This window comes from Pinus tabuliformis, chromosome 5_2 (assembly GCF_031772625.1).
Source record: "Pinus tabuliformis cultivar Carrire ecotype Pingquan chromosome 5_2, CPIR1, whole genome shotgun sequence".
Lineage (NCBI taxonomy): Eukaryota > Viridiplantae > Streptophyta > Pinopsida > Pinales > Pinaceae > Pinus > Pinus tabuliformis.
Window position 1 is genome coordinate 445,032,051 of NC_142306.1, and position 13,247 is coordinate 445,045,297.

Sequence of the window (13,247 nt, forward strand, 5' to 3'; positions counted from 1 at the left end):
GCAGTAACAAAAGATCATACATGTCCTACACAAATACAAAGGGGCTTTTGCATGGGATTATCCTGATATGAAGGGAATAAAACCACAACTATGTACACACCACATCTATACTGAGAAGGATGCTCAACCCATCTAACAACCTCAATGAAGATTGAATCTGCATCACAAGGACATTGTGAAAGAAGAGTTACATAAGCTATTGGATGTAAACTTTATTTATCCTATCTCAAACAGTAAATGGGTCTCTCCATTGGTAGTCTTCCCTAAGAAAAATGAGAAGTGGTGTATCCATGTAGACTATAGGGAGATGAACAAGGCAACATAGAAAGATCATTTCCCCCTCCCATTCATTGATCAAGTCCTTGATACTTTGGCATGGAAACAATTCTTTTCCTTTTTAGATGGTTTCAGTGGATACAATCAGATTCATATCGCCCCTGAAGACCAGGACAAAACAATATTCACTTGTCCATGGGGTACATTCGCATACTGAGTATTACCATTTGGCTTGTGTAATGCCCAAACTACATTCTAGAGAGCTATACTCAGCATCTTTGTTGATTTAATAAATGAAGGACTTGAGGTGTATATGGACAATTTTACTCCATATGGGGATGACTTTGACCAAGCATTGAAAACATTAGAAAAAGTCTTAGAGCGATGCATTTCTACCAAGCTATGTTTAAGCAATTTCAAGTGCCACATGATGATGACCGAGGGCGTAATCTTGGGACACTACATCTCTGCAACAGGAATACAAGTAGACCCAACAAAAATTCAGGTAATTCTTTTACTACCAACCCCCTACACTCGGACAGAGGTATGTAGATTCCTAGGATATGCAGGTTATTATTGTAGGTTTACTAAAAAAATTTCACAAATTGTTGTGCCTCTATATGCTTTGACTGGAAATTTTGATTTCAGTTGGTCTGACAAATGTGACACAACTTTTATAGGTTTAAAGAAAATAGTCTCAACAACACCAGTATCGCGTGGGCCAAATTGGGAGTTGCCTTTTCACATATCCATGGATGCATTAGATGTAGCTATAAGTGTTGTCCTTGGTCAAGAAGAGGAAAAGAAACCTTATGCTATATATTGTATTAGCAAAAATATCACCTATGCAGAACTTAATTATACAGTGACAAATTTAGACACTATATAATTGGCCACCCAGTCTTTCTGTACAATGATCACTATGCCATTCGGTATTTAGCTAATAAACTTGTCACAGATGGGCGAGTAACACGATGGCTATTGCTTTTGCAGGAGTTTGATATTACTATTAAGGAACGTTTGGGGAAGGAAAACCCGGTTGCTGACTTTCTATCACGATTTCCGAAGGTGAATGATCCACTGGCAGTAGATGACCAATTTTCGGATGAACATCTATTTGTCGTGGTAGTCAAAACGCCATGGTACGCAGATGTGGCGAATTATCTGGCAGTTGGGAAGCTACCTAGGCATTTGACAAAAAGAGAGAGGAAGCTGATTGTTCAGCACAGTGCCCAATTCTCTTGGATAGGTGGATATTTGTTTCATAAAAGAGCTGACATGTGTATACGTAGATGCATCCGTGAGGATGAAATTCATGATATACTGAAAGATTTCCATGACGAGCCCTACGAGGGACATTTTGTAGATCAAATGACAGGGCATAAGGTATTGCAGATGGACTATTATTGGCCCACTATTTTTAAGGATATAAAGAAATATGCCCAGGCTTGCAGTAGCTATCAAAGAATGGGCAGGCCTAGCCAATCTGATGAAATGCCTCTACAACCTCAGTTAGTCATATAACCCTTGGAAAGGTGGGCTTTAGACTTTGTTGGCCCATTCCATCCACCCTCCAATCAGAAGGCCTACATATTGGTTTCGACGGATTATGTGACAAAATGGGTGGAAATAGTAGATTTACCAAGAGCCACAGAGAAAGCTGTGATTAATTTCCTCTTTGGGTTGTTCGTGTGATATGGGTTACCATGCGAAGTGATCACAGATGGGGGAGGGCAATTCACAGGACATAAGATTACTGGCGCTCTCAAGAATCATCATATTACACATAGGATCACATCCCCATATCACCCGTAGGTGAACGGGCAGGTCAAAATCACCAATAAGGTCATTGAAGAAATTCTGACCAAGACAGTCTCAACACACCAATGAGACTGGGCTGCTAGACTGCTAGAGGCCTTATGGATCTATCACATGACTTGGAGGAATACTACAGGATACTCTCCATACCAACTTGTGTTCGGAAAAGAACCTATTTTTCTAATTGAATTCGAAATAAAGACTCTAAGGATAGCCCAGGAAGTAGGGTTGGATCTAACAAAAACCTATACCAAGCGACTCCAGTATATTAATGAACTAAACAAGGCTTGACTGCTTGCTTTGCAACAGACTGCAATTATTCAACAAAAAAGGGCAAAATGGCATGAGAGATTTATCAAGAAGAAAATGTTTAGAAAGGGGATTGGGCACTGCTTTACAATTCCAGATTCCAAGATTTCCCAGGCAAGTTGCAAACAAGATGGCTCGGCCCTTATGGGATTCAAGAAGTACATAACAATGGTACCCTTAAATTGGTTACCATTGACAGATCTGGTCATTCTTTTAAGGTGAATGGACACCGAGTATGCCTCTACCACAAACCACTCACCAAGGAGTCTTTCTGTGAGAAGGTACATGAGGACCCCTCCACGCAAATTTTAGGTGCAGGAAGTGATGACCCACCAACTTTTCTTTCAAAAAATTGAGATCTCGTTAGAAGTTGTAAATAATGTATATACTCTTTTCGATCGATTGCAATTAAGAGTAGACATTAACATGTAAATATGAGAATTTTTATTTCTTGATAAGTGTTGTTCAAACGATTGAACAATTGTCGTTCAATCGATTGAACAAAAAAATTTTGTTTCTTTGATTTTTCCGTTCAAACGATCGAATGATTGCCATTCAATCCATTGATCAACACATTTTTGTTTCTTTGATTTTTCCATTCAAACAATTGAACGATTATTATTTAATTGATTGAACATCACATTTTTTGTTTCTTTGATTTTGTCGTTCAAATGATTGAATGATTGTTGTTCAGTCAATCGAACAACACATTTTTTTATTTCTTTGATTTTGTCGTTCAAATGATTAAACGATTGTCGTTCAACCTATTGAACAACATGTTTTTTGTTTCTTTGATTTTTTTGTCCAAACTATTGAATGATTGCCATTCAATCGATTGAACAACATGTTTTTTGTTTCTTTGATGTTGTCATTCAATCGATTGAACAACACATTTTTTTTTCTTTGATTTTTTTGTTCAAATGATTGAACAATTGCCATCCAATCGATTGAACAACACGTTTTTTGTTTCTTTGGTTGTGTTGTTCAAACGATTGAATGATTTTCGTTCAATCGATTGAACATCACAATTTTCTTTGATTTTGTTGTTCAAACAATTGAACAATTGTTGTTCAATCGAATGAAACACCACTTTTTGCAATTTTCTTGCTATTCAATCAAGTGAACAACACTTCTATTTGCCATTTTTGAGGTTCAATCCATTGAACAACCCTTCTTTTTGTCTTTTTAATAGAATAAATTTTGAGTTTTTTTTTTTAAATGAGCATGATGACATATTTTCTTTCTTTCTCTTTTGTATTATGAATAAAAACCAAGTGAATGGATTTGTGCTTGATGTATGAAAAAAATAGTAATAACAATATCATTATGACTCATGTAGCCTTTTGATGGTTATCTTTGTTTCAAAGCTGATACGGTGTATCTTTATAATGATTGACTAAATATCTCTTCTCTGGACACATTATAAAATGATTCATTATTTTCAAACAATGTTGTCTTATGCTTTTACACTATCAATTGCATAAATCTTATTAATATGATGATATGGGGATAAGAGTATAAACTTTCATTAACATCTTTCTACTTCTTACGCCATCCCTGACTCTTAAGGAGCGAATGGGCCTCCCTATCTTTAATTAATAAAAATTCCAAAAAAAATGGACATAATGAGATAAGAAAAAGAATCAAACATTGTCTTAAAAAGGATAGGGGGTCCCATCATGAGCTAGCCTACCATGATCATCAGGATTTATCAAGTGACATTCCAATTTGGCTACCAAACCAAGGTAATGACCTTCTTGATGCTTAAAACTGTCAGAAGGGCAGGGGGTCTGATCACGAGCCAACCTGATCACTTTGTTATATCTTGGTGAATGGCACTATGGTTATTTGGTAACCATGCCAGCATGGTGATATCTTTATGACAAAGGAAAGAAGAACCATCTACATTCTAAAAGGAGTACTCTGGCTCATTCGTGGGGTTAAAAAGCAACTCTGTCGAGGCTATGAACGCTTGCTAGCAGCAGCGGCTCTGCTTATGGTATTGAGGTATCATCTTACAATGCCAAATGTTCTCTAAGCTCTTATCACCTATGGATTTGTCTCTAAAGGGAATTTTCCATTTGAACAACATTCTTACAATTCGATCTGCATGGTAAACTTATATCATATATTCATTATATTCTAAATTGCCCAATCATTTTAGGCCCATCATTAATATATACCGTTGATTATGTCTTTGTCATTAATACTGATTCTGACAAAAATATTTTGACATAATGTATTAAAATATCTGTTTTAATTTCTTTTTGGTCATTTCCCATCCAATGATGTGCCTTGCTTTAATTGATTTATTGATTAACACGTTATTTTTAGAATTGGTTGCCAACATTTATGATTATTAATGCTTTCACTTGCTTTCCACATGCTCAAAAGACATGGATACCCTTTTCTAGTCAGAAGGGGGGTCGCCTGCGTATGCATGACATGTGTGACAGTTAAGAGCAATTATGCAATAATCATATGAATTAACTTCCGGGGAAGGACTGAATGATGATTATGAATTAGTAATAATTAGCAAGTATTTCTGATTGTGGAAAGGATAGCAGCCATTATGGCCAGCATGCAGACTCACGATCTTGTCTTAAGTATGGTTGATAGGACCAATGCCTTAACCAAATATGATATTAAATCCCAAAACATCGTCATTTCTTTGTTAATTGTTGTAACGTTTTCTGTTGTTGTTCTGAATTGTGAAAGTGTAAAGCAATGCTATGGGAGGAAGACCTATTAGGAATGAACCACCAGTACTTATGGTATCAGATCAAGCTCATGCAATTCTTGAGCGTGCAAGATCGCTGAAATATCTTAATAGGTTGCAGGATTTTCATGAGGGGTTGGTGATGGAATTTCTGTAGAATTTTGATAATGGTAGCACCATAATCAAAGGTAGAAGTATAACCATTTCTAAAGAAGTCATAGCCGAAGTCACTAGACTTCCAGCTGAAGGAACCAAATGGACAGAAAAACATGTCCTTCTGCACAATGCAATTGAAGTATTCCAGGATCCAAGAAAGCAACTGGTGCGCGCAGGAAATGGATCCATCCTTCGACGTTAAGACAGTCATGGAAAGAATTGGTCATCATTGTGCAAATATACATTACCTACGACGACTAGCATGATGTGGGAAAGCCTCCTCAACTTAAAATTTTAGCCATTTAAAAGGGAAAATTTCAGTTAATTTGTCGTTTTACTTGAATTATCTATCACATGATGTCTCCTATCGAGTTAGGGCAGACAAGGACCAACACAAAGTAATTAACCATCACCGATTGATTAAATTAATCATTATGAATGGATTGGCCCAACAATAGTTAACTTGGGATAATGTTATAAATCCTACCTTGGATCCACCCCTAGAAAATACAGTAACAGAGTAGCAGGGGCCAAGAACCCCAAGTCCGAGAAAAAAAACTAAAAATAAAGAATTCCTCCGCTCCCCCAAACCCAGCAAAGAGTAGGCACTCTGTGCGAGTGAAAGCCCAGCAAAGCATCCTAATTTAAGCAGATGAGGCTGGACCATCCCATACACCACCTGTAAGTCCACAAAATTCTCCTTTGTGAGACTATGAGGAGGAAGTGGCCAGGGTATTGGAAAATATGGGGATATTTGGAGAAGGTAGAGAACAATCTGCGAATGCTGAGGAGCAAAATTGCACTCCCAACTAGTCTACCCCTACTGACATCCCTAGTCTTGAGAAAAAATTTCCATGCACTGATTCTATTGAAGAACAAAGGGAACCAATTCCTTCTATGGAAAAACCTCTTGAAGCAGAGACACATGAAGAAGTTATCACTAACGGAGGAAATCAGGCACCAGACACCAGTCCAATGGACCCCCTAGCTGAAGGAAACCTTGTAAATGAAACCCTAGTAGATGAAAATCAACAAGGTAACACTATTTTTTTCTAAGTCCCCTAAGGACGAGGCCTACCCAAAAAGAAATCCATAGAATGACAATTGTTCAGGAGACATCGTTGTATTGGGGTCTCCTGAAAAAGAAATCCATGATAACGCAGAATTAGAAGATGCAACTCCCTCAGGAGATACAATTCTATACAAAACCCTCCCTGATGCCGACACATTACCACTTGTATAGAACCAGAGTGTAATGCAGTTAATCCATCACAGGTTGGAAGTCCCAGGATACAGAAGTCCTATAGGGATAGGCTTAGAAGAGCACTTAAGAAGTATAATAAAGAAAAGCAAATAATTGGGCAACTTCGACAGTGGTTGAAGGAGGCCATTAGAGACAAGAATGTGAAATTAGAAAAAGAAACCATATGCACTTAGACATAACATTGTTCTGGAAAGAACACTGAGACCCAAACTAAGGATCTTTTGGCTTGTCCAAAGTAAACTCAAACAACATCGTTCCTTGTAGAAGACACTAAAATAAAAACTGAGGACCCCTGTGTTTTCTCATGGGAAACCCAAACGAACCATCCTACCATGGATACTACTGTTCAAACAGACCCTGAGGAGGACATCCTGACTGGCCATTGCATGATTCGAGAGGCAGCTGAAGCTGCTGTTTAGACCAATCCCATGGAAACCCAGGAAGTAGAAACCCAAATTGAAGAAACACCTACCTATACTCCCTTAATCAGGGAAGCACTCATTAGCAGACTGTAGAATGAATTACTAAATGCGCAACAGGAACTAGCCCACTATAAGGAGGAGGTAGTGCCCCTAAAGATACATCAAGAATTAAAGAAACAATGGCACTAACCATAACTGAGGATGAAACCTTTGCTCAGTTCAAGGCTTAACAGAAAAAGGTTGAGAAAGCAAGGAAGAAATTACAGAAGGCTCAAGAGCAATTGGAAACTATTTTCTCTCTCTATTCAGACACCCTGTCATGTAGAGAACCTGCTACGAATTATGCCCTCTACCTCCTAGAAAGGTTCCTACTTCTAAAAATCAAAGCTGCCAAGGCTGGTAAGCCGGTGGAAATGAAAACCACCCCAGATTTTGTAAAATTTTTTAGAGAATAGAACAAACAGGTACAACGCCTCCTTTGTGAGCTGTATATGCACAATTTCTTTTTGGAAAATGATAGGGACAGTAACCCTAGGCCTTTTATAGGGGATGTGCAGCTCTAGGCATTTCTTTCTTTCACCACTAATCAACTCAAGTGGGCCAAATCCCACAATACCTTTAGGAGGCGTGAAGAAGGAATTGACCTATGGGTGAGAGCAGAACCAACCAAATGCCTGTAGCTCTTGATTAAGCACAAGAAATTCATGAAACAAGTTGGTGTTATAGGCCAACTAGGGCCATTTCATACAACAACTGGGGCCATTTCATACAGATATTATACAAGCTAGAAAGGAGTATTTCCAAGAGATTAAGGAGGAAGCCTTGTCTACAGCTAGACAGAGTTGGGAAGCCTCCAACATTGTTGTTAGAAATTGAGAACCATTTGGATACAAGAACTTTAAAGCTGCTCCTCTTGTTTCTATAAATACAGTAATATGATTCTAACTATGGGACCTACATGGATAGGATGTCTATACAGGAATCCAATCATACGGTATCCTCTAGATAATTATCGTTGTGATTATACCTTGAAGGATCAGGATGTTACCCAGGCTTTTGTTATATTGAAGAAGAAAATGGCTTTAGATATTATAAGGAGTACGTATATTTTGCATACTCCCTATCTTAGCTACACATCAACTATTTAATTCAATGAGGGCGTGCAACAAGGTAAGATGGGGAGTATGTTGGGTCAAGAAAAAGGTATATTTTCTCCTCAGTAATTGCTTTATTTTGTATTTATATTTACACCATTATCTTTGTTTATGACCAGAAATAAAGGGAATTACAATGGAAGTTGGATGAAATCAGTTGGTAACAATTTTGATAAATCTGGCACTAGAAACTGACTTTTTACTATCCTTGTGTGGAGAAGACGTGGATTGGTCAACTGCCATTCAGTTGACAGAGCAACACCAAGTCGTAAAAGGAAAAGACAACATCCGATGTAGGCAAGGCAGTGAGAGACTAGGCAGACCTATGCTACCTCATAACGGAATCAGATTATGTATTGTGAAATCCTCAGGATATCCCGATCCTAAGGATTCACTTTTATCTAGTTTTCTCTCTTACTGTTATATATGGCTAAAAGGCAAATGAAGTTCAGTTCAGACTTATGTAACGTATAATCATTCTTTTTGAGACATATTCGACTGTTATTTCAGTGATGTTGTAATCTGGTTACTCATATTAATGGAAGACTGTGTTTGATCTTCACTTATATTCTGAGTATTCTTTAGCGGAGGCTTCTGGCGACTTTGGGCCCGATCAAGAAAAGTTCTACTGCTCCTTTATGTTATAATCTTTTCATTTGAATGTTTATTGATTGTTAATATTCATTTAATGTTATTTTTCTTATTGTGAGGATTGATGGTTCCCGTTTATATTGTTGTTCATCTCGATTTATATTTAGCCATGTGATGTATCTGAGTAATGCTTTGATTGGATTGGTTACATTAGTTTCAGAATAGATTGTTGTTCTTTCTGAATTATAATACCATAGATCTTAAAGGTAGTGTTAATTCATTTTCATGATTTTTTGATAGAAGTAGTTGTTGTTTGGAAGTCATTTATCGCATTTGCTTGGTTGTCGTTCAATCGATATTGTTGTTCAATTGAGAATTGTCATTCAATCGAGATTTTTGTTCAATTGAGAATTGTCGTCAATTGAGATCATTGCTCAATTAGGAATTGCTATTCAATTCTGATTTGCAATAGATTAACATTGTTGTTTAGTTGTTATAGTTCTCTTTCTTAATCGAAGGAGTTAGCTTTAATTCCATTTGAAGATTGCCAAGCGTGATTTTTTGTATTCGCATTCAGATTCATTTAGTTTTGGAATAAGTAGACAAGATTGCAAGGTGTGTTAAGAGTTCTTTCAAAGTTATTTTTCCTCGGTTATTTCTTTAAGCGCTGTGTGACTTAAATTGAAGAGATAGTTATGAATGATTGCAACGATTTATCTTTAGCTAACCTCTGAATTCACTGCAGAGACTGTGCTGACAATCTTGAGATAAAAATATGTCCCTCGGGTAGACAATTAATGTAGGAATTAAGATTTCTTAAAAAGAGACATCTTAATGAGCCAACATTTTTGCGCCATTGCCGGGGAGATTGTTGCAAGTGATTTCCTTTTATTTTTGCTATGAAAGAATTGGGTTTTTAAAACGGAAGGTAAGAACCTGTGTACCTAGCAAGTAAAGTGCCTGCTTACCAACCCGCTTTCTAGCGAAGGTTTAGAGGTTAAATAAGAATTGATTTTTATGAATGACTAGGAATAAAAAAATAGAAAAAAGAGTAGAATCCCCCACCAAAACCCACAAAACCCAAAGGATCGGTGAACCTTGGGAGAGCGACCTTTATAGATGAAATCGTAAGAAAATCAAAGTTTCAAGAGTTAGTAGGATTCCAGCCTATACCTGGAAAAATCTCTATTGCTATCCCTCAAGCATCAAGCTCACCATCTGTAGCTTACACTGAGATTCAAATCCAGGTAGGAGGATCAAAGAAGAGTCTTCAAGCTACAATAAGTTTACATTATGATCCTCTACAAGAGGGAAACTATTATAACTTAAGAGAAGGAAAAGGAGAAACTAGTGGGACTGATAAGGCAAAACCACAATTGTCTGAACAAGGATCTCCTGAGATCCTACATGTAGGTAGTGCTACAAAGCTAGCTTGGGTTGCTAACTCTTGGCTTACTCAAGAAGCACCCCTTGAAGTCCCTGAAGATTATTGGCACATCTTTGACCAAATGGAAAATCAACCACCTCAAGTTCAAACCTCGACTTTAGAGTACCCCATAGTCGACCAAGTGGCCAATGCCCCCATGAAGACTATTCCTCTGCAAAGCAACCCAACTTTCCATGGGATGATCACAGATGATCCTGATACTTTCTTGTTTGAGTTTGATGTCCTCTATAGAGGGTATGACTATACCATCGACCCCCAAAAGCTAAAACTGTTCCCTTCCACTCTAAAAGAAGCAACCTTAAGAGCGTTTATGGGTCTAGGTGGGCGAACTATTAATTCTTGGGACGAGATGAAAACCTCCTTCCTCAAAAGATACCATGACTTTTATAAAACTAGGGAACTGAAAGATGAGATTTTAAGATGACTGCAAAGGATAATGAAACACTCGAAGAATATGTAGAATGATTTAATTATAATTTGCAGAGGTCTCCACACACTGCCTTACTGAAAGAAGTCCTAAGAGCTATCTTAATTAAAGGAATGAAAGAGGAATGTGTAGAAAATCTAAAATTAATGGGAAAAGGAGATATTTCTTAGGAAGATTATGATGGAATTATTCATTTTTGTATCAGGTGTTTGCGAGGAAGCACATGCATAGGATCAGGAAGACGAGATCCCATGATCAGGGGAAGTAAACCACACAGTGGAGGCATAACACAGATGGAAATCGGTAACCTCCTAGAAGATTTTAAGACAGGCATCCTGACCACTCTCACAACATATTTGGACATCTTACAGGCTAAATAAAAGAAAGCCTTGGAAGAACAGAACTTGGTCATCGTTTGTCCATGTTGTCAAAAGAAGCACAGTCAATGGGAATGCCCATTAGACATGGTGCAAACATGGCACTATCTATACTAAAGAGCATGCCACTAAACAATTTCCATCATTACCATGGCTAAAAGAAGTATTCAAAGAAGCAGAAGAAGAAACAAAGCTGGTATATCAGATGAAACAACGTCGACACTGGTAGGCTTAACCTACAGGTATGACACAAGACGCATCCCAGTTCTTTCTTTCTTCGCAGTTTAATCAACAACAGAACCTTGGGATAGCATGGTAGGTCCAATAACCCTACCCAAGTTGGCAAAGCCCACCATTCCCTATGACATCCTGGCCAACGCAATATTTTCCAGGAAATGGCTGGCCAAATTCTCCTTTTACCCCTGTTTGGCAGGGCAATCCCTATCAATCCCAGTGGCCTACCTCTACCTATCAAAATCCAAATTGGTCTACAAATTGGCAGTGAGCTCTAGGGATATCTAATTCACCTATGGGGGTAGGTCTTCAGCCTCAACCTGCACTATCAACACCTTATACATTACAACAAAATCCCCAACCTCTTCTGCAGCCTCAATTACCAGCCCAACCAAATCCAAATCCTAATAACAGACCAGTTCAATTGGTGTAGATTATTGAAAGCTCAGATTATGAGGTTGAGCAGAAAGAATGTAATGAACACAGCTCGAGTTCAGGCTGTATCATCACCCCTGAGGAAAACAAGGATCAACCTTTAATCGAAATTGAAACCTACATGTACATATACCACCACCTATAATTAATACCGAACTAAAACAAGGGGAAGAGTCAGATCAACATGAAGATCCTGAAATACTTACAGTCACTTCTCCCCCGTTCCCCAAAAGGTTAACGATGCCCAAAACTATTGTTTATTTAGATTTAGATCTTGTAAGGGAACTGAAAAATATTTGTATTAAAATCCCTCTCCTCCAGGCCATTCAAAACATACCCATCTATGCCAAAACAATTAAAGATATATGTGTAAAGAAGCTGCGAGGAAAGCAAAAACCTCACCTACCATCCACGTCGTAGGAACTTTGTCTGATTTACTATTGGGAGGGGAAGCTCCAATAAAGTATGAATATCCTAGAAACCCCATAGTGATAGTTCAAATATATGACCGCTCATTTCCCAATACTTATAGTTGATCTCAGTGTAACCATTAATATTTTAACAACAGAAACCTGTCAAGCACTTGGTATTACAGTCCTCGAACCCACCACCACTCTATTAGGAATTGCTAATCATTTAGTGGTAAGGCCAGAAGGAACCTTATAGGATATAACAATTTCTGTTGATTCGTGGGAATATCTAGTAGATTTTCTTGTCATAAACCCAAAGAGTAGATTAGTCGGGCATCCTCTTATTCTGGGCCAAACTTGGCTTATGACAACTGATGCTTATATTGGCTATCAAGAAGGCAACATGACTATTGAAAAGGGGGATGCTGTAAAGAATCTTGTGTGATATTCCCCCACCAAGCCAAGTCTACCCATTGTAAAAATATGTAAACAACCACCAACATACCTGGAAGAAACCATCCGTTCACCACTCACAGTAGTAGAGGCACTAGAATTTAAAGATCAGACTGAGGACGACATTATTAATAATTTTATGAATCAAATTGCTAATGTGAGCAATGTAAAATGTCAAATGCTGAAAGAAATCTTGGATAATGAATCCATGGAGGATCCTCTGAAGGATACTGACGATCAACATATTCAGATGATTGTTTTTCATAACAGCAAACTAGTAGAGATTGAACCTGGTAAAATTATAAATATTAATGATGGTCTAGATAGCGAGCAACAAAAAAAGCTCATAGAGGTCCTACATAATACAAAGGGGCTTTTGCATGGGATTATCCTGATATGAAGGGAATAGACCCATAGTTATCTACACACCACATCTATACTAAGAAGGATGATCGACCCATCTGGCAGCCTCAACAAAGATTGAATCTGCATCTCAAGGACGTTGTGAAAGATGAGTTACATAAGCTATTGGATGTAAACTTTATTTATCCTATCTCAGATAGTAAATGGGTCTCCCCATTGATGGTCGTCCCTCAGAAAAATGGGAAGTTGTGTATCTATGTAGACTATAGGGAGCTGAAAAAGGCAACATAGAAAGATCATTTCCCCCTCCCATTCATTGATCATGTCCTTGATACTTTGGCAGGGTAGCAATTCTTTTCCTTTTTAGATGGTTTTAGTGGGTACAATCAGAT

General features: G+C 37.9%; 1 protein-coding gene across 1 annotated transcript in view; it reads left to right on the forward strand.

Annotated features, from left to right (window-relative positions):
* The first annotated feature begins 660 nt into the window (after window positions 1-660).
* Window positions 661-13,247, forward strand: part of LOC149159579 (uncharacterized) — a 157,098-nt gene continuing 144,511 nt past the window's right edge. The window contains exons 1-2 of the mRNA XM_089434346.1: window positions 661-781; window positions 1,178-1,662. Of these exons, the coding sequence (XP_089290472.1) occupies window positions 661-781; window positions 1,178-1,662 (606 nt within the window). The remainder of the gene's footprint in view (window positions 782-1,177; window positions 1,663-13,247) is intronic.